Below are 22,495 nucleotides of genomic sequence, written 5' to 3' on the forward strand. Positions count from 1 at the left end.
AGATAAAAAAATAGTGATCGCTATTTTAATCTCACCGTTAAACAATTATAGAATATCAGTTTAAATTTATTATAAATTTTTCTACATTTTCAAATATAATGATTTCAGTTACAACACAGAATGCAAAGTGTACAGTGCTCACTTTACATTGTTATTTTTTATTACAAATATTTGCACTGTAAAAAAGATTTTTTAAAATAGTATTTTTCAGTTCACCTCTTACAAGTACTATAGTGCAATCTCTTTGTCGTGCAATTTATAAATGTAGATTTTTTTTTCACCACAAAGCTGCACTCAAAAACAAAACAATGTATAACTTTAGAGCCTACAAATCGAAGACTGAAGGGACATATGAATGTTTAGCATAACATAAATACCTTTCAGTGCTGGCTACAACAGTGCCACGCGAATGCTTGTTCTCACTTTCAGGTGACATCGTAAACAAGAAGTGGGCAGCATTATCTCCCGTAAATGTAAACACACTTGTTTGTCTGAGTTATTGGCTGAACGAGAAGCAGGACTGAGTGGACTTGTATGAGGTGAATTGAATTCAGCAAAGCACTCAGTTCTTCAGTCCACTCACTGGGTGAACCTGGGACAAACTCTGCTTCTACTCCAAGCCTCTATCTGTACTCCCTTAACTGACTTGTCTGTCTTTGCCCTAAGGAAAGTTTCAAGAATGTGCTTCTTATGAACTCGCTTGGCAGCTGGCACAAGCATAATTTTCTTTGGCCACATACCTATTAAATCTCATATTAATATTTTGCATCAGAGGATTTAAAAACACTTCACAAGCATTCATTAATTAACCCTCATAACACTCTTGTGTGGTATGGAAATATTAAGACACAGCGTGGCTAAGTGACTTGCCCACGTTTGAAAGAAAGTACTGTATGTGGCAGATTTAAGAAGAAAACCCAAATCTGACACACAAGCCTGTGCTCTAGCCATGAGACTGTTATTCCCCTTCTATCTAACTAGATGGACTCGGTATTTTTTAATCTGTTAGGACTTTCTCCTCTTTTTTTTTTTCTGCTCTTTTTACATCTCCAGTTGTTCTTAGCAAATTGATCTTTTTGAGCTTGGGTTATTTTTATGCAACTGTGCCAATGTGTGTGGCCCAAATGTACAGTCGTAGAGGCTCCATTCTCAAAATTCACCTGAGTTCAGCACACCTCAGTGGTGGTTGCACTGTTTTTCACCACTTGCAATCCTGGAGCATGCTGAGGACTGACGCAGGAACACTGGGCTACACCAGGGGAATCCTCAGCTGCCACTTTCGGGTAGCATTAAAGTAATTTTTGTGACGCTGTTGTGGCAGCACAGAGTGACCTATACAAGACTGAGGATCAAGTCCCAGATGCTCAGCTGAAACATTTGACTGGCTCACTCAAAGCTTTTCCCTTTGAATCCTTTCAGGCCATTTTAGGATAAGATTTACAGGAAGCAGTGGGTGGGAGGGGAAGAGCTTTCAGGCACTTAACACAGGACATGAAAGTTTACATGGACTTTTGCAAGTAGATATCGCAGATCAGATTGTTGTATTGAACACTGAAGCCAGGCTTTCCAGTGATGTACTCATCAGCTCAGAACTCAAGAGGAGACCTTAAAGGAAAATCTGGGCCCTGTTATGTAGAAGTTCAGTTTAGATAGTCAAAATGGTTCCTTCTGGTAGTGTCAAGGGATAGCTGTGCTACTGAAGATGCCATATTTCAGATGGAGTAAAATAGAGGTCCTGGCCACTTGTCATTAGATACCATGGTACTTTCTGAAAGTTGGGTTGATGGTCCTGCTTCCCTGAACAAAATGTAACACAAGTACAGTAAGTGCTTCTGCCAGGTGCAATATAATTTGAAAAGGGGTCTTCATTGTATCTCTGTGGCAATCCAGGGATGTACATTCTAGGCATCTTTTGGCTGGCTTTTGCTTTCAGTTGATTTTGGGAGCCACGTTAGAAGATATATTTGTTCAGAGTCATTGGATGGAAGTCCATTTTAATAAAGTTCAGTTCAATACATCGTTTAGACATTACTTCCCACCAGAATGTGTTTGGTATAGGTGTCTGGCATCAATCATTTTTGTGTTCATTATTGGAAATATATATATATTTGGAGGGAAATATCTAACTCCATAGATTCTCGCATTTTAAGGCCAGAAGGAACCATTTTGACTATCTAAACTGAACTCTGTACATAACACAGGCCATGGAATTTCACGAAGTGATTACTGCATCCAGCCCCATACTTGTGGTTACCTAGAGCATGTCTTTCAGAAAGACCCATGTTTTTGGTTGAGGTCTGTTAATTTGGCTTAACTACATTGCTCAGATGTGTGAAAAAACCACACCCCTGAACAGCATAGTCAAGACGACCTAGCCCCCAGTGTAGACAGTGCTAGGTCAACGGAAGAATTCTTCTGTCAGCCTAGCTACTACCTCTCAGGAAGATGGTATCTACTTCAATAGGAGAACCCCTCCCATCAGCATAGGTAGTGTCTACACTGCAGCAATGCAGCTGTGTCGCTGTAGCATTTCAAATGTAAATAAGCCCTGCGACTCTTAATGCTAGAGAATTTACCACATCCCTTGGTGAGCTGTTCCAATTGTTTATTCCCCTCGCTATTTAAGGGCTTGTCTACACTTGAAAATTAATTTATATTTAAGGTAGGATGTGAATTTAAAGCACAATAGCTTTGAAAATAGAATAAGCTAACCCAGAACAAGGCACTCTTTTTCAAAAGAAGTGTGTCCCCATGTGGAGTTATTCCAGAATAACTCAATGTGTAGACAAACCCTGGAGAAAAAAAAAGGACTTCAAGTGGTTGCACATGTCCATTCCACTTCAGGTGTGTGTTTGCTCAGTGCACTAGCATTAGAGATTTTTCACTCAGCAATTCCCGTCAAGATAGCACATGTGCCCTCTGCTTACTTATGCTGCTGTGGGATGGTATAAAGGGAAGAGCTGCCTCCAACCCCCTTCAGTTCCATCTTACCGCCTGTGATTGTTGTAAGAGCATTCTACCTTGCTACTGCAAGTGTTTTCCTCTTTCTCAGTATTTTTATTGGATGTAGTGGGTACTTGTCAATAGCTGATAGTATACAGTCTTAGTGTAGGCGTTTTTTTCTACTAATAGGTTTCCTTTTTTACTACAGTACGTTATCGTTCCTTTCGGTTTTGGGTACCGGTGCCAGAGCTTGCTTTGTTCCCCGGGTTTCAAACTTTACAGTGCATGCAAGAAGACAGTTCTGATCAACAGCCTGCACTGTAGGTGCCTGAACTACCCTAGAAAAAGGTCACATCAGAGGAAGATGCCAAATCTACAGGGACTTAGCCCAGAAGTAAAAAAGACAGGGAAGTACCTTCTTATGGAGGCAGCCCTGTGCCCACCCTCAAAGCCTTCCCCTTTGGGGCAGGCACTGTGCAACTCTGCTTTAGTCAGGAGTGTTCCCCCTTTCCAGGCAGAGTCTGTGCCAATCTCCTTCTCTGGTACTGAAGAAGCAGCATCAGAGGACAGCAACCAGAGAGCCATTGTCCAGGAAATCAAGGTCCCTGGCACTGAACTCCAGCAGTCAAGTTGGGAAGGAGAATGGAGTGCACATAGTGCTGAGGCACTCTGTGGTACAGATACAACCTCCAAGAGAGGTCATCGACTTCAGCGCCGCTAATGGGGCCATTGAGATCGACCTCGAAACGAGCACCATCCTGTTAAGCAGTGCTGTCATCTTTGGCTCAGCAGTAGCAGCAACAGAATCTTCTGGTGCTGTCAACACTTGAGGCATATACCCGCTGAGCGCTAGCATCACTGGCAGACCAAGAGACATCTCTCCCGGTACTGACGGACACTCTCATGGATTTGCTGGCTACCAGAGTTCCATGTCCAGTACCCTTGCTACCTCCAGACAATCTGGTTCCCACTCAAGAGGCAAGCCAGCTTATGATTTCCTTGATGCCATCCTCTCTGGACTACCGTCACTACTCCCTGGCACAAGAAACACTGCACCTACCTGATTGGACGACTAAAGTTCATCGTGCAAGGGAGAAGTTGGATCTTGTGTGTCACAGCCACATCACGTAAGCCATTGCGCTCCTTCAAGAGACTTTAACCTCTGGTATCTAGTGGAGCCTCCCCGTTGGTCAGCTAGTAGCCATGGTTGGGAAGAAGTTGAGCTCCAGTGCCATATTGATGGCCGTGCTGGAACCCATGTGGGTTTCCTCCTGCCTCCAAACCCTCTCCGCACCCTCCGCCCTCTATGTCCTCCAATAGATGTTGTGATCCTGCATGGCTAAAACTGCAAGAAGCTGCTCCCAGTGCCAGGCCCTGTACCGAACATGAGCAGTCTGCCTCAGTGAATCCCCCCTTTGGAGGAAGTGGGGGAAGCTCCACCTCATCCGGTCTTGGGTTCCTCCTCCTCATCACCCAACGAGGTGGTTATGTCTTATGTTTCTTCACGTCCCCGGGATGATTATGGAGCCCACCAGAACCCTTTAAAGCGGGTGGCTTCCTCCCTAGATATCCAGGTGGAAGTAGTTCAGGAGCCACACACAGATTGGTTCATACCTTGAGATCTGTGGGGCCTTCTCAAATGACAATCCCAGTAAATGAGGTTATTTTGGAGCCCAAAAAAGTATTGTGGTAAACACCATCTTCACTGCCTCCTACAGCAAAAAGGTCTAAGTGGGGTATTATGTCCCCTTAAAGGGGGTTGAACATTTTTACACCTCGTGTGATGGCCTTCAGTCAAGGGGAATGTTGCCTAGTGGTCAGGGCATAGGCCCTTTGACATGCGGGGTTGGGATTTGGTGGGGTAGCCTGGGCTAGAGCCAGATATACCAAATTTATATCCGCAGATATAAATCGGATATCCAAGGAGCTGTAGGGCTCTGTCAGGAATGGCCGGGGCGAAAGCAGCCACACGTCAGGCCGCTGCTCACAGGAGCCAGTGCCCTGCACAGGCAGCTCCTCCAGCATGGCTGTACCGCCCCCAGCCCGCCCACTGGGGCAGGCATCAGGCTTAGCAGCAGCTGTCCCTGATCACACTAGTCCAGGAGCATGCAAGCCGCTGAGCCTGAGCTCCTGACACCCAGGAGCACTTTAAAGCTGCCCTCCCTGGGCCACTTCCTAGCACCCCACTATTGTCCAAAGTTCGCAGTCTGTAACAAGACACTGTGAAGGGGATCAGGTCTCTGCCTGGCACCACTTCACAGCCGGACATGGCATGGCAGCTCTCTCCCTCTTGGGGCAGCAGCTGCATCCTCTCATGCCTGGGGCCTCCAGCCAGGCCAGTTCCAAGTCTCTCCCCTTCAGGGACAGTCCCTAAACAAAACACGGGAATCAACACTGATAAACTGGGTTAGTAGATGAGGGGAGAAATGTCTCCCTCTGAGGGTCTATCAGAAGCAGGTCCTCCTTCTCTCAGGGAGGGAACTTTAAGCAGTTGCTGAGAAAGAGATCCTGCCTTCCTTCAACCCTTCCCTCAGGAGCTGCAAGGTAATGGTTGTTTTTCTTCCCTGCCCTGCCCATAAGTGAGCTGTTCTGCTTCCTTTTAACGCCTCCTCCAGTCTGTGCATCTGTTGTAGGTATGGCGGGCAGGGCTGGCTGAGCCCAGAGCAGCCTTAAAGTGTGGGGTTTGTATACCTCAACACACCTTCCCATCACCAGGGTCTTTGGTCTCAGCTGCTAACAAAAGCAAACACCACAGACAGTGGGTATCTATACCAAAATCAAAAGATGCAAGGACGCTCAATCTTTTGGCAGGAAAGCTTATTCAACAGCTGAACTAAAACTCCAGATTTCTAATTAGCAAGCGTTGCTGGGATATTACAATTTCTGCCACCCGGCAATGTTTTAATATTTGCAGAGAAGTTACCAGAGGAGGCCAGGCAAGAGCTTCTGGCAGTAGAGGACAAAGGAAAGTTGGTAGCCGGCTGATGATGCATTGGATGCTGATGATTCTGCTGCCAGAGCCATGGTACTGGCCATTACAATGCACAGATGTTCATGGCTCCAGTCATCGGGTCCTCCTCAGTAGGTCCAACAGACCATTCAGGATCTCCCTTTTGAGGGACTGAGGTTTTTTTCATAGCAGGCTGATGACAAGCTTCATAACCTTAAAGACTCTAGGGCTATATTCAAGTCTTTGAGTATTTACGCTCCCCTCCTAAAGAAGCAGCAGTGGTAGCCGCAGCAGTATCACCATTTTTATTCTGGTATGTCTCGGCACCAGAACCAATCTAGCAGGAAAGAGAAAAGTTACAGGAGGAGACCACCTCTTCCTTTCTTTTCAGCCATGGTGAGATCATCATCCAGACAGCCTTGAAACACCAAGCAGTCAGTTCGACATTCTTGTTGAGAGTAGCTTACCAGTTTGTAGTATCAGGGTATGTCTATACTACCCACCAGATCGGTGGGCAGCGATCGATCCAGCGGGGGTCAATTTATCACATCTAGACTAGACTCGATAAATCGACCCCGGAGCGCTCTCCCGTCGACTCCTGTACTCCACTGCCGCGAGAGGTGCAGGCGGAGTCGACGGGGGAGCGGCAGCAGTCGACTCACAGCAGCGAAGACGCTGTGGTGAGTAGGTCTAAGTACGTCGACTTCAGCTACAAAAAGAAAAGGAGTACTTGTGGCACCTTCACATAGGTGAAGTTGCGTAACTTAGATCGATTCCCCAGCCACCCACCCACGTGTAGACCTGGCCTCAGTTTCTCCTGCCCCTGTTTTTTCCAACATGGTATCCCACTTTCTAAGTGCCTGAAGCCATGTCACTAATTGCTTACTTCTCTCCAGTCCATAGTCACTTAAGTTTTTGAAGGGTCTGAACCATCTATACCCCCAAGTAGAGGATCCTATTCCCCCTTAAACTTAGACCTGGTATTAGTAAAGCTAAGGGGACAGCCCTTTAAACCGCTGGCTACCTGTTTGTTGCTGCATTTTTCAATGAGGGTCACCTTTTTGGTGGCTATTACCTCAGCAAGGAGAGTAGGAGAATTGAGAGTCTGGGTATTTGACCCACCAAAAACAAACATCTACAAAGACAAGGTATACCTATGCCTTCATCCAAAATTTCAAAGTGGTTTCTCACTTCCACATCAGTCAGGCACTTTACTTGCAAACTTTCTTCCTTTCCTAAGTCTCATGCTTATAAGGATGAGGAGAGCGACTCCACACATTTGGATGTTAGGAGAGCATTAGTGTTTTACTTGGGCAGGACTAAACTGTTTAGGTTATCCTCACAACTGTTCATGGTGGTTGTGGACAGAATGATGGGCCTTCCGGTCTCATGTCAACAAATCTCGTTGTGTATTCTTCTGTATATGTTTGTGCTACAACATGGCCAATGTAATTCCACCACACAGGGTGCTAGCATGTTCAATGAGATCACATGCAGCCTTTCTCGCTCAAGTGCCTATTCTGGATATTTGTTGAGCTGCAGCTTGGTCATTGGTACATACCTTTGCATCTCATTAGGCCATCTCTCAACAGTCTAGCGATGATGCCAGATTTGGATGCATAGTCCTTCCATCATTATTCAGGCAGACTTTGATCATACAGTCCCCCTCTGGATGCCAGCCTTGTCACCTCCTTTACCAGACTCCCCCTTCCCAACACACCAATGTCCAGATCTAAATGTTCTTATCTTAATCATGTGCTTCACAGACCTGACTATGGAGCAACGTATCTTCAGGTATCTTCCTCCCCATTTTACAGACAAGGTAACTGAAGATCTGAGCATGCACAGTACTTGGCACCTCTGGGACTAGAACACGGGTCACCAATATGATGAAGTCAAGTCTCACTCACTTAGCCACACCACCTCCAGACGAGGCCAAATCTATGTGTAAAATGGGACTGTTGCAACTAAACCACATCTGCAGAGTACTGAGAAACAAATTAATTACATGATCACATGCTGTTTGCTTTACAGGATGGTCTTGTGGTTAAGGTATTTGTCTCCTACTTCCCCATAGGAAAAGAACCATACTGTTCAGTAATGCACATGTATGTTGAAGTTTGAGGTCAGACTTAAGGTTTTGCATTTAGTGTGCAGTGAGGAATGTGGTGTAAGTATTGTTACTGTACACACTGGAGGTGATTGGGTCTTAGGAGGATCAAAATCTGTCTAGACTGATGTGTGGTGGTTAAGATGTGTTAAAGGAGGAAACGTTAACTGGGTATTTCCTTGATGTTAAGGGTCTTTGTGGATGGCCTTTCCACTTTAAGCAACCTGAAGTGTTTGTTTTAAACCAGGTTATTTCTCTGAGTATATAAAAGAAATTCATTCCATCCAGTTCAAGAAACTTAGTGTTCTGTTTGTTTTTAGTCTCATTTCTCATAAGCAATAATCTTAAAGAGTATCTTTACTTAATGAAAACATACTTTTGTGTTCTTTTTCAGCCAATTCAAGATTTAGCAAGCAGCCCACCAGAGAGTTCGTTCCAGAAACTAGCACCCAGTGAACATAGGTACACCTTATTGAGAGAAAAAGATGAACTTTAAAAACTTGAAATAATCTTGCAAGCCTTTCAGACAGCAGCATTGACTTCTGTGTGGTTGAAATAGTAACCCTATATTTTCATAATTCTGTGTATTTTTATTTGGGATAAACTGAAAAAATAAGTTTGTTTTTTTTTCTCCCTGGGCTTGTAAATACATTTGTTTGGTGGGTCATTCTGTACAGCGTCTTTTCAAAAGTTATGTTCCTAATGCTAGAGTAAAATATCAGAGACCCGTCTAGACTTTTGATCTAACTCTAATCTGTAAAACTTTTATAATCCAAATGAAGGTGGTATTGACAGAGACATGCTGTTAACTTGCACTATCCCATTAAATAGGACTTTTGGGTTGTTTTCTGTGTAATCGGGTAGTACGTGCTTTTATTTCTTCCTCTCCAGGTGAATAGTTATGCTGGTACTTCTTTTTTTGTCACATTCTTCTCATCAAAAGGGCATATTCTGGATACTTGGGGGGGAATAAATTAAAGTTTTACAGAATCTTGTGTGGTATTTTACTGTACATATGAAACTTGCATGAGTAAACAAGCATGACTGTTAAAAGTATCATGTGGGAAAATTAAGATGGATAAATTAAGGATATGTCTGTATTGCCTTCTCTCATGATCCTAAGCCCTTAATGCTGTTGCACATAAAAAGCCAAGTTAAAGGAACATATGAAGGTTGCAAAATCAAGCACTCAAAAGTTAAGACAGGCCAGAATTAGGGTTGCCCATGCAGTATGAGAGTCTTGAACAACATAATCTCACACTATTTTTTTCTACTGAACCCTGCCTCATTTGTTGCACAGGGTGGATGGGGTTCACTTAATGAGCTTCTAGTCAGTATTCTGTTTAATCCCCATTGTCCAATCTGACACCAGGCCTTCTATAATCCCTGTTCTGAAGACAGAATTATAATTTTTCTCAGGGGCTCATCACTGTAGTATCTGAAAGCTTCACAAAGCTTATTTTCACAATATCCACGTGGGCTGAAGAGCTATTCTCTCCATGTTCTAGATGGAGAACTGAGACACAGGGGTTAACGTCAAGGGTCTTATAATTTGGGGTGCCCAATTTGACATACAGCACCTGATTTTTGAGAGACTTGGCATTATGTAGCACTTCATATGTTCAAAGCACAGCTCCCATTGGCTGCAGCTGGTGATGGTGCAGCACTTCTGCAAATCAGACTACAGCATCTCAAGTCAGGCACCCAGAAAATAAAGCACACACAATTAGTGACCACTTGTGAGAAGTTTATTAAGTGCTTGCCTAGCATCACAATGGAACTCTGGTATGCTCAAGGAGAGAATAGCCAATAGTCTGGGGGTTGGGGCACTCAATCTGAGATGTGGAAGATGAGGGTTCAAATCCCTGCTTTGGAGTAAGACGTGACTCCCAGGTGGGTGACCTAAACACAGGTCCAGTTGCTATGATCAGTGTGTGTCTGGTTTTTCACAAGCGCTACCCTTGCTTAAGTACCTAACTTCAGGAGAGGGTTTGTGGCTGTGAATCCTTAAGAGATAGGTGCATAAGTCCCTTTCTGGATCTTGCTGTATTCCTATAAATGTCCTATAGCCTTAGGTGGTTCCCTCCTCAGCAGGACTTCTGTGACCACCTTTCTTGGGTGCCTAACTTGCCCCATACAGTACGTAGGGTACTAGGGGCCATAACGTGGGACTGTGCTTTTCTCTGGGCAGCTGGACACCTAGGAATTAAGTGATGTAATGCCTAAGGTCCCTCTGAATGTAGCCCTTACTTCCTAATGCTAGTTGACTTATGAGGATTTACTTCTCCCCAAACTCACTTACCAAGGATGCCCTGCCTAATAAATTTAAACCACTCCTCTTTTTACCACTTTCTCAAAAAACTTTGGAACCTCTGAAGTTACTCTGTTGAGCAGACTCTATATTTCTCCAGTGTACTTCAGCAAGCACTACCCCAGCAGCCCTGACCCTAAATTTCCAGGCCCTCTTCTACCTTTCTGTATGATTAGTACAGATATGCAGCATGAGTGCAAGCCCTTGCCTACCACTGGAAGTTTTGTGAGCCCCTTTCTCCCTTGTAGTGAAGTCACCAAATGCTTCTCCTGGTTGCCACAGCCCTAGCTATCACTACTACTAACTAAATCCTCTATCCCCTGTCTTCTGCTTTGGTATCACCATCTCCTGCAGTGATCACTTTAGCTTGTGAGGAATAATACAGATGGTCAGAGAGTAGATCCTAGCTGGGGGGAGTCTACCCTCCATTCCCCGTGATCTCAACCCACTATGGGGACCAGCTGCCACAAACGTGAAGATTGGTTAGCAAGGTCTAAGGTGGCTCTACTCCAAAATGTTCCAGGGTGTTTTCCCTCTATAATGGTTCTGGTGCTGTGTTAGTGGCTGCTGTACCAGGCTATGAGGCACATGAGCTACCTGCACTAAGTATATGCACGTGTCACTTCAGTACATAGCAACCCTGTAGTCCTTCGTGCTCTGTGCAGTAAACAGAGTAGCCCAAACCATCATGAATCTGTTGGCAATGCTGCTGCTGCTGCTAAGACTTTAGGATTTGGCTAGAAAATGCCAAGCACGTCATAGGTGCTGCCATAAACAAACCAGAAGCAGGAAGCCTGCCTTCAAGAGCTCCTAACCCCAAGGAGAAGGGGAAACACCACTTACTGTACACATCAGTTACATGGTCTATAAGCAACATTGCAGATGTTCCTCTTCGGTGGATATTTTAACATGAAAGAGGTGGCTGAGCTCAGGTAACATGCGTGGAAGGCACTACACAGGTGATACTAGGTATGCACACCTCTGAATTTCAACATTAATGTACAGCGTAAATATAGCGCACAGGGTGGTGAGCCTCTATGCAGATGCACAATGTGATGAAGAACTCTTCAAGCACTGTGTCCATCCACCATTACATTTCACTAGTTTAGATATTTTCCCTCGGGGAGGACAATAGCAAATGATACTTTCCTAATTCAACAAAAGCTTATTTTAAATATTAATACATAGAATATTGTTTTAAATTATTAAAATAATTACTTTAAAAAAGTAATAGATTCTTGCTTGCTTACTTATACCTGTCTCTGGAAATTTCTACTACATGCATCCGATGAAGTGGGTATTCACCCACGAAAGCTTATGCTCCCATACGTCTTAGTCAGTCCATAAGGTGGCACAGGACTCTTTGCCGCTTTTTTTGAAAAAAAGTAGTAATCCATTAGATCCCGTAAAGGAAATACAGAATGCCACTCAAATACCTGCTCTTCCGAAAATGAAGGTAAAAACCTTACTTAGTCTGGGGAAAAAGTGCCTGGCTTGTATTCCTGAGGTTTCTTAGTGTCCATGGAAAATTAAATGTTCGTTTGGCTACTGCAGGGACCCCCCTTTTTTCCTTCTATGCAAATAAACTTTTTTATTTCTCAAGTCGAGGTTTGTAATCCAATAGTGTTGCAGGTTTAATGGTATACTAAGTTCTGCGTACATACAAAATGTAATGAAAAGAGTTTGTTTACTGCATTTTGCTGCTTCTAAAATATGAATAATTTTGACCTATTACATGGAGTTTGTTTGCAACAGTACAATGAATAGCACGGTGCTATAGCTACAGAGTGGCATGCCACTACCGCACCTTCATCAGATTTTCATCCCATGTAAGACAGTGTGCCATGGTTCAGTCGTGCACAGAAGGAAAGTAAATGTGTCCAGGGAAAGTCCCACAATCACCAATGGCTTCTAGTTAATTAAAAAAAAAATTGAAAAGTAGGAGAAGTTTAAAGGTAAAGACTATCAGCTAAGGAAGGAAACAGCCTAGTGTAACAATTATTACAAGTCCATCAGCAGAGCTTACAGTCACGGTTCATGCATTTAAAGGAAGTTTTTCTTAGGCGTCATGAGCAAATGAGCTAGATGACACAGGAGGTCCTTTCCACTCCATCTGGTTCTATAGATGTCGGCACTTTAGCTTCTACTGTGCAGTTTTGTCAATTTATATGTTAGTGATTACTTGTGAAAACCATTCTTGTGTACACAGGCTCAGGGAAGCTCAGTCTTGCTTAAGAGAGACATCTGAACAGCTGCACATTTGGGTTCACATTTTTATTTTACAGGTAATTAATAAATTATGTAATTAAGAAAGAAAGACCCTATACAGGAAACTTGTGCTCAGACGAACAATCGCTTACAATATTTAGGCACCAAAACCCATAATCCCACCATTAGAAGACAATTACGTCCACAGACTGTGCCAAATCCTTGGTTGCAGTGGTGCTCCATTTTTGTTGTTGTTAAACGTGATGCAGTGGCAATTCCCTGCTGGGCTATGGAGCACCCAACAACATTGTGTAATGAAGCTCCACTTAAGCAACCTTTTTTTTTTTTTTTTTTAGAGATTTATTTTGTACAGTCAAGCAGGTCTCAGGGAAGATGAGACCACTTGAGATCTTAAAGAAGCAATGGCATAGCCTGTGTTCTCCCTCAAGGCACTAACAGCAGTGCTGGAATGGGGATGGCAGACATGGCTTGCCACGATAGACTATCCAGGGTTGGGTGAAATTTAAAACTTGTTAAAAGCCATATTTAAAGATGGGAGGTGCAGAGAGGGAATAGTGCTCCAAGTGAAAATCAAGCAAACAGGATAAATGAACAGCAGATCTCCAGAGGAAGACTAGCTAACTATCCATGCTAGCAGCTGTGAGCAAGAATACTACAGAGAACACCAGCAAACCTTGAGTTCTGGAGAAATGCTATGCTGAGCTAAAAGTCTACTAAGAATAAAGAATACAACCTAGTAGAAGTGATCCAGTGGAAACTGAGGAAAGAACTAAACAGTTGTGTGGCAGGAGAGAGCAAGAAGCATACCTGACCAGCCCATACATAAGCACTAGGTGAACCCACCACATCTGACTACATCAACATTACTGAAACTGTGATCAGATCACCTACTGGTGGCACCACCTGACAAGTTACTGGTGAGTTCACCAGGATTGTCAGCTTCACAGTCCTTTGTCTTCCAGATGTGACGGTTGTAGGTCACAAAGTGACACTAAATCACCACTACATCCTTGAATAGGTGGAATGGGAATAAAGGATTGAGGAGTTGACATTGCTATAAACAGCAGCCAATGTCTTTATTGAATGATCTTCTGTCCTGTCCCACCACTGTTTTGATGGAGGCAGGCTGTGAACAAGACATGCAGGAAAAAGGGGAAGAGCATCTGAGCAAGTGCTTCTTAAACAGATGGGGGGGGGTGTTTAACCCCACAAAGCAGCTTTCAAATACAGGCTGGGAGGAGAACAACCAAAGAATGCTACCTCTCCTAGCACAAGCAATCCCCTGGGATTTTGGCGGGGGGGGGGGGGGCTGTCTGAAGAGGGAGAGAAGGGCCTGGATTTGAAAAAGAAAACCAGCTGGATTTTGAAGACATGGATACAAAAGAAAGATAGAAAACATGACATTTCTTTAAAAAGAGCAGAGTGAATTTAGTGCTCTAGAAAGGGAGGGGAGCAGCACCACGACTTTGGTAGAGTTTGATAATGCAAGCAGGTGCTGGGTTTAGTTACGCTTTCGCCACAGTTGAAACAATGTGATTTAACCTTAACCCTCAGGCCCCATTGCCAGTCTGTGCATCTGTTGAGGAGAGCAAAGACAGTCACACCAGACTGTATGGGGGCTTGGGCAGACAAACAAATGAAGAGTAAAACCAGCTCATTTTTAACATTTGATCAGAACCAAACTGTGAAGTTTAAAAGACAGAGGGGAGTACTAATAGTGTACTGATCTTTGAAATCACTTAATAAAAGTGCTCCAAATCTTAGGCCCCTCAGGTTTTTTGGTAAGAATGCTCCAAAGCCTTTCATAATGTGTTCTCGATTCTCAACTAAACCCACTCCAGTAGCATCCTACAAAATAAGGGGTGAATTTGGCACACAACCCATGATTCCTTAGGGCTGCAGATTTCTTTATGATGAAAATGTATTCCTTACGGCTTTCAAAATTACAGGACTGACAGTACGTATCTCACCGCCCACTTCACCCCTCCCAAACAGCAACACAGTTGTCAAAACTCACGACAGACTTATGTTCAAAGTGAAGACTGCATGTCTGTCGTCATCACTGGGACTATTACTTCCAGTCCTAGTCACACTGAAATCTTACTTCAGCTGGATTTTTTGTCACTTTGGCTAGGGAGGTCTGGACAGCTGGAAGAGAGCTCCTCAATCATTTTCTGTTTTCTTCTCTGTATCAATTTTCCACCTGTGAAGCCCAATACCCCACCACCAAGTGCAGCTGCAATTCCTGCCACTTTGAAGCCTGCGAGGAGACCAATAGGACCCCCCACCACTCCACCAATGAGTGCACCTGCCACAGGCAAAGCTGCCAGCTTATATTTTGCAGCCTGTAAAAGAAAAAAAAATCTGTTTAGAACACACACCTGTGGTGATGTGCATTTCCCCCTCATTACTCTTGGCAATACACCTCGAATTCTTGGTGCATAAATAAACCTTACAAATTACAGTTTTTTTAAAATACACTATTCCACAGTAAGAGAGATTGTGCCCAAGTGCTTCAAACTTGAGCTATCCCATATATGCAGTAGGAAAACAGATCATTTTAATTGCTATTGGTTGATTTTATTTGCAATATAAAATCCACTGTCTGGCCTACATAATTCAAACAAATGTAAGAATTGTAATCTGCCCAGAAACTTTCCACTAACATGCCGAAGCTCTATTTGCGGGTTGTTAAAAACTATTAGTGATATAAATGTGGTTTAGTATCACAGCAGCATGTGTCCCAGGTATCCTTTCATGTCACGCTCATTTGACTCTTCTGAGCCAACCAGTGAACACTCTGCTGCCTGGTTTTGTAGGTATTCCACTGAAAGCAGCAGCAGAACAGCCGTCTAATGAGGCTTTAGGCCAAAGAAATTTTGTTCTGGCAGACTGCATGTAATAGAACATTACAAGAGATTGATTTTTTTTTTCACGACCTATGTGTCATTTCTTCCTTATTTCCTTAATTGCTGGTTCCCTCAGCATTAAAGACGGCAGATCAATTGGGTTAATACAGAAGATTGCTGGGAGGCAGAGTACCATTGATTCACCAGCGGGAATAGATCCCTACCTTCCCCAAGTTTTTGGTTCCCTCTTCAACATTCACAGTAGCACTGCTGACATGGTCTTCAATCCTGTCAATCTTCTCCTGCTGAGACTAGATGCAAAGGAATGAGGAGTGAGGTTACCTGCTGGGAAGCAGCAGTAAGCCAATACACACTATTTTAATGCCTGTAATCAGGGCCCCACAGCAGCTTTCATCTGCTACACACTCTAGCCATGCAGCCTTAATGGTAGTTCATTAATAGCATCTGATAAACCAAGCTGTAAGTACAAAACCACTTCCAAAAAAGAATGTAACTATGAGGTAATAAAATGGAGTGTTATTATACAGAGTATTGATACGGTTAAAGAAAGAGCAGACTAAAATGTATTCTTATTTAATCTACTGTTATATGAATGGATGAATTTGCATCTCAGGGAAAAATCCAATAAATCCAAACAAGCATTTATGCTTCATGCTGAGTTTCATACTCAAAACAATTCCTTTTCTAATAAGAGTGGGTACAAGGCAGGCACACATTGTATTACACACAACATTTCCTTGATTGATTAAAGAAATCCCAAAAGCCATGATTTACCTATGAAACTATATTACGTTAACGTAACCCTACCGATCTAATCTCCCGACTATGCTGAAAATACACCGAAATTGCACATCCATCCTCTGCTTTATGTTTGTTTAATTTATGCAAAAATGCTCCACTTTCCCCAGTCAGTCACACACTTACTGCGAGCCCCCTTGAGCTTTCGGTGAGCAGCCTCCCTCAGCTGCTAGTTGGAAATGAGATACTTCTTCCCATCTTTTGTAAACCACAGCAGGACCCCAGTCTCATTCCGTCACAAAGCACAATAGGCTGACCAGCATGCAGTTTAAAATGTTCTGAATTTAAGATCTCTGTTCAGAACAAGCTTTGTTTTAATCTTTCTAGCGCAATGGCTGAGCCCAGTTCTGTCAGAAGTGGTGTAATGAATGTCTGTGGCAGACATGTAATAAGCCATGTGTATAATGGGAACTGATGATCTTGTGATTAAGAAGTGGGAATCAGGCGCCGAGTTTATAGTCCAAGCTCTGCCACAGTCCTCGAGACCCTGGGAAACTTCTGTGACTCAGTTTCCCTGTTTAAAGGAATAGAGAGAATACTCTCTCGGCTCTCAAGGGTATAGCGAGTCTTCAGTCATCATAAAGTGCTTTGAGATCCTCAGATGGAACACACAATAGAACAGCAAGGTATTGTCAATATGTATTGCATTCTACAGCAGTATCTCAGCCACACAAACTCAGGGTTCATATTTCTCTGCCAATTTTAACAGAAGAGCAACAGCAGCCCTGAGAAGATGGTGTTCTGTCTCCACTTCTTCCTGCTCTCTCTTCATCTCCCACCTTGTTTCTCTTACTTAGACTGTAACTTCATTATTTCTAAACCAGGACTTGGGCCATATTGTGATGCTGTGATATTTTCTGGGGAAGCAGTCAAAGTGTCTGAAAATCCTATAGGTATCAATCTTCCAAAGGTGATGAGCCCACTAACCTCCACTGAAGTCACTGTAGGTCAGGCCCATATTGTGCATGAGCAGTGCATAATTTTCCACTTAAAAAAACCCAAAACAGCCTATTGAGATGTGCACCCAATAACGATAGTTTTAACCACTGATAACTAACTAGGGTGCCGTGTTTGGAGGGCACCCAAACAGTGTTTCCACCCACGTGTTTTTACACATACAGCCAGATGGAAAGAGATACTGACCATTAACGATGCATTACTGACTTAACCTATACTTAACCTAAATTGTTTTTAGGCACTCAAACCAATTTATGCATCCTCATAAGGAAGGTGAACCAATTTAACCGAACAGTTTCTAAACCCATGTAAATTAAATCACTGCAATTTCTGTGTGTACACAATCTATCACGAGGCAGATGAGAGATAGAATAGATGGCTCATGTGTGCGCATACAGAGTTTCTTTCCACCACAACATATCGTAGGAGAGAAGAATGTGGGTGAAACTTCAGATCCTTCCCTGAAGTCCTGACTAAGTAAGCAAAAACACAAATCGTGTTCAGTGGAGTCTCTCTTGGACTTCTCACCACAACCAGAAATGCTGAGAATGTGTGGAAACCAGTAGGAAAACTGTTCTAATGTTCACGCTCTCCAGTGGTTAGTATGATGCAAAGGGAACCTGACAAAGGAATTTGGATTGAAAACTATCCCCATCAGCAGCTTCTGTGTCGGCAAAAATTAAAGACTATGGAGCAGCTAACAGTAGTTTCTTTAAAGTAAGGAATCAAGATACAAAGAAAAATTGCCAAGACAGGATCAGAATCAACAGGGCTCAGTGGTCAAGAGGCATGCAGCATGGAAGCTGTTGATACACAGAGAGAATAGCATTAGTGTCTGTTATTCCCCAGCAAGCTTCACAGACCTCCTCATGGTGAGGCAATTAAGCATGTTAAGACAGTGCTACTGAATGCTCCTAATTGCTGCAACATGGTGCGTGAAAACCAAGGGTGAAGAGGGGACCTACCTTAAAACTCACTCCTTGAGAATGTAATGTAAATCTTTATCCTGAAAACCTCATGAGGGCTTTCAATACAGTACTGCAGTGTAACATGACAACATTCTTAAATGGACACTGTCAAGATAGACAGTGGATAGTGAGGCAAATTCCTTACCCCGGTTATTAATAGTTTAGATGATCAAAGGTCATTTAGCTCCAATGAACTAGCACATGCTCCTGTTCCTCACTTAACAAAATGGAAGTTTTATCTATTGACCTCAGGGGCCTGATCCTCACACTACTGATTTTTCTTCTTCGTCAAAGAATCTAGATTTTCCAAAAAGGGGGAATCTGACTTTAGTGGGAGTTTACTTGTAAAAGGAATGCAGAACCAAGCCCAAGAGTTTGGGTCTAGCTTTTGTACTGTTATCTCCCCCAAACGCCTATATTTTATTGAAATGCATAAGGATGTGTGCACATATGTATACATACTATTTAAGAAAGTGCCAGATTGACAGACTTGGAAACATGAGTTCTCTACAGTATTTATCCATAGACAAAATACAGCACAGACATCCAGAGTGCAAACTTCCCTCGCAGCCTTGAAATCCTGATTAGGAAGGACCATTCTATGACTCCATTCAGTCACTGTCATTTTCCTGAAGCTACTAACAAGGGCAAAATGTGACAGGACTTCTGTGCCCTAATAAGTGGGCTGAGACAATTTCATATTAGGCTGCTGAAAAGCCATTGGATAGTAGCAACTTAGTCTGACTTCAGATCAGCGACAAAAGTCTCCACTATCTCTTTACCAATTATTTGAGCCACTCAGTCCTCCAGGCTTTGTCTTTATCAATTCTTTATCTAGAGTTTTAGATTAATACTTACATTGACTAGTAAAGAGAAGTCAGTCACCAACTGGCTGAGTTGAATCAAGTCCTACAAATAAAAAATGATTTCTTATATATTTGCTTAAAGAAAAGGAACTTAAATGGGAATATAAGGGAGCTCCAACATACCTCTTCTAAAGTTTCCCATGATTCAGCAGCATTTTCATCCTGAGGAATTTCAGGGAGTGGGGAATACACCTGAATAAAATTCTGAGAAGTGTCCACAGCTCCAGTGTTATACAAAGGCTCTGAGTGAAAACATGATATTTATAAATGCATGTATTCTATTAGAAAACAGGTTGCAAAAAATTCTTTGTCTTCCCATATCTTAATATCATTTGAGAATAACATGACAATTGACCCAATTCAAGCCAGATAATAGCCCTAAAAAGTTTATACGAGCAAAGTTCTATTCTGAACACCACAAATCTTATTTAAAAAATTGTGCTTCCCCCCAAAAATATTAAATTTCTTAGAACAGACACACTCCCCAGGTTTGCTCTGAAAACAATTATCAAACTATGCTACTTAATTCGGGTTTAATTCATTTTGTATGGATTATGTATTTTAAAATTTAGCAAAAGAATCTAAGCTAAGGCTAACCTGGGCTAAGCACTTTTTATTTATATAGGATAGATATAAACAAATAATTCATGAAATCAGAGCGATGGTTCACATAGTTATGGTTAAGTGCACCATCGATTTGATTTCTAGTCCATCTTTCCCACTCTGAGCCAGCAGGAACTAGGAAAGGACGACCCGCTAAAGAAGAAAAATGAAACCCTGCTAACGCTAATAAAAGAATGGTAGAGTGTTGCTCAATTCTAAACCCTAAGACCAGTTAGATAACAGCACCTTTTTACAACAATGGGCTTTTAAGAGGCTGAAAGTATGGAAGAGGGATGTCAAATACGTGACAAGAATGCCCTCCCCCCTCTCCTCTCCATATACACACACAAAGGAACACAGATGTGGGGCGGGGGGAGACAGGGGATGCTATTTTGCAAGGAACAGCTAGAAAGGTCACTTTATAAAGTAAAGTAATCAACCAGAACCTTGTGCATCTCTCTTACATCAACTGTACTTGGTAAGTGATACAATGGAGACTGAACAAGATACGCTTCCAAAACCTTCATAACAAATTCAGGTTTGGTCAAAGCAACGAGAATAGTGAACTCTAGTTCTTTTATTCCCCTAGTTTTAAGGTTTTTCCCTTCTCTCAATAATTCTATATTAAGTCTTTTATATAACATCACTGTGGAAATAAAACTAAATTAATACTTAGTTTTGAAGGAGGCATGGCCTAGTGATCTGAGCACAAGGCAGGGAGCTAGGAAGCAGGCTGCAATCCAACACTGGATACCTTTGTGACCATGGGAAAGTCGCTTAGGGCCCAATTTTTCAGAGATGCTGCTCACTAAGTTCTCATTGGCTTTAACTGGAGTTGTGAGTGACCAGCTCTTCTGAAAAAAATCAAGCCATTTAACCTTTTGGTCTCAGTTTCCCTATCTGTAAAAGAGGATATTACTACTAATCGTACAACTTGTGTGGCACGTCTGAAGTAGCGTACTGTACAGCAAAAGAATTTCTGCGGTGTAATAAAAAGCTCCCAACAAATACAAGTCAAACAATAGATACAGGCTACCAAGATCTGTAAGATGACTAGCTCAACCGTATTATCTGCTTCAGACACCTCTGCAATAGTATAAAGACATGTTGGAAGGGGTGAAGTGTCAATTTTAAACCCTACGTTTTCTTGCTTTTGAAGGTTTAAAGAGCAATATCAGTTATTAAATGAAGTTGGAGGCAGTTTATTTACATTCTGATTAACACACATATTGCTCTGGAAGCCTTAACACCACACTCTCTCTTCTTTCCACATGTTAAAGAACAGTTAGATACAGCAGCCTTATTGATTACATGCCTTTCCCATTTAGAATGTAAGCTCCTTGGGCCTGGTCTGCCATTTACTATATTTTGCAGAGCACCTAGTACAATGAAGTTCGGACTTGGCTGAGACCACTAGGTACTACAATAATATAAGTCTTAAATAATAATATAAAGCCACACAAGGGTGGATAAAACGGGGGGGGGGGGGGGGGAGAGTTATAAAAAATTAGAAATAGGATATTTTATTTCAATTAGATTTTTGCTGATTGTCTTTTTTATTTACATATTTGAAATTTAATTTTAATTTATGATAAACTACATGTACTATAATCCATTAGAATAATTTAAATTAAAAATAAGTATGTTGTATCAATGAGCCTTCCTCAGATTTTAATGAGGTAAAGGGTGTTGCTTTTTTAATTATCTACAGAATCAGGGGGAAACCAATCTAATGTCTGAGGTCAACTCAAGGTGTATAAATATGTCGTAAGGGTATATGCTGCATTAAAAATCTATATTATTTTCACTCTTTACAATGGAGCACGTTATTTCCTTTTTTCCAAATGTTTAAGTACTTTCAGTTTCTGTTGTACAGAAAAGCTTTTGCCTCAGTCACTTTTGGTTTCAATTTAGGTAGCAAGTGCACAAAGAAAATTATCTTCCTTTGGACTAGTTCATTCAAAACTGAGAAACAAAAAGGGAGCTGAAAAAGCAGGAAGGCTTGTTTTCCTCTTCCAGTCTCTGAATAAAAAACAGATGGGAGATGAAGGACATGGGGCCAGATTTTCAAAGGTATTTAGGTACCAAAAGATGCAGCTAGGTCTAGTCAGATTTTCAAAAACAACTAAGCAGGTTAGGCTCCTGATTCCCATTGTTTTCAAGGCCCACTGATTTAGTTAGGGGCCTAAGGGGATTTTTGAAAGTGTGTGAATAGATTAGGTACCTATTTGTTCTTTAGACACCCGAATACATTTGAAAATCTGGCCTATGGTGACCAGAAACAAATCTGTCAATTCACCAACTACAGTTCAAACTTCTTTTGATAAATCAGATAGTTTTAAATGCAAAACATGTTTTAATAAAAACTTACTTTTTTTCTTATGTAGCCAACACTTTTAAGGTGGTTTTATTTAACTCATAAACAATTTTAAAATGTATATTTTAATTTAATTCCAATTTCCATCCAAATGCAGCTTGATGTGAATCCCAAATAAAAATTTATTAATTACCCGGTATATAAGAAACATGTCTCTCAACATTTTCTGACATTTTTGACATTAAAAAATGTCAAAATTAAGAATCTGAATAGATGTATGGCAAACTATATAATTGCTTAAATGTGTGCAGATATGGTGTGTCCTGCTGGTATGCAAAAAATTACCAAATTTTGTGTAAAGGCTATATTTGGGTGCAAATCAGAATGTTTAAATGGTTACCAACCAATGAGAATAAACCCTCCATTAGGAAAATAACTAAAACTTACAAATTCAAAACAATCAATTATTTAAATTAAAGTTTGCTGCTTGGTGATTTAAATTAATCCATCCTGCAGGCAACCATCACTGAAATAAGAGTCTTTCACAAATAGTTTTTAAGAACTGCACAAATA

The 22,495-nt window shown here is 41.9% G+C and overlaps 2 protein-coding genes across 7 annotated transcripts in view; one reads left to right on the forward strand and one right to left on the reverse strand.

Moving 5' to 3' along the window:
* ERP44 (endoplasmic reticulum protein 44) overlaps positions 1 to 8,993 on the forward strand; it is a 127,690-nt gene extending 118,697 nt beyond the window's left edge. For all 4 annotated transcript variants that reach the window (XM_073332524.1, XM_073332522.1, XM_073332523.1 and 1 more), the window contains one exon: positions 8,398 to 8,993. In XM_073332524.1, coding sequence (XP_073188625.1) covers positions 8,398 to 8,499 — 102 coding nt within the window. In that variant the 3' untranslated portion in view covers positions 8,500 to 8,993. The remainder of the gene's footprint in view (positions 1 to 8,397) is intronic.
* Positions 8,994 to 12,858: 3,865 nt separating this feature from the next.
* The window catches only part of STX17 (syntaxin 17), a 78,736-nt gene continuing 69,099 nt past the window's right edge, over positions 12,859 to 22,495 (reverse strand). For all 3 annotated transcript variants that reach the window (XM_073332527.1, XM_073332526.1, XM_073332528.1), the window contains exons 5-8: positions 19,126 to 19,244; positions 18,995 to 19,045; positions 15,617 to 15,703; positions 12,859 to 14,888 (exon numbers count right to left, since the gene is read on the reverse strand). In XM_073332527.1, coding sequence (XP_073188628.1) covers positions 14,649 to 14,888; positions 15,617 to 15,703; positions 18,995 to 19,045; positions 19,126 to 19,244 — 497 coding nt within the window. In that variant the 3' untranslated portion in view covers positions 12,859 to 14,648. The remainder of the gene's footprint in view (positions 14,889 to 15,616; positions 15,704 to 18,994; positions 19,046 to 19,125; positions 19,245 to 22,495) is intronic.

Source organism: Lepidochelys kempii, chromosome 2, assembly GCF_965140265.1.
Source record: "Lepidochelys kempii isolate rLepKem1 chromosome 2, rLepKem1.hap2, whole genome shotgun sequence".
NCBI lineage: Eukaryota > Metazoa > Chordata > Testudines > Cheloniidae > Lepidochelys > Lepidochelys kempii.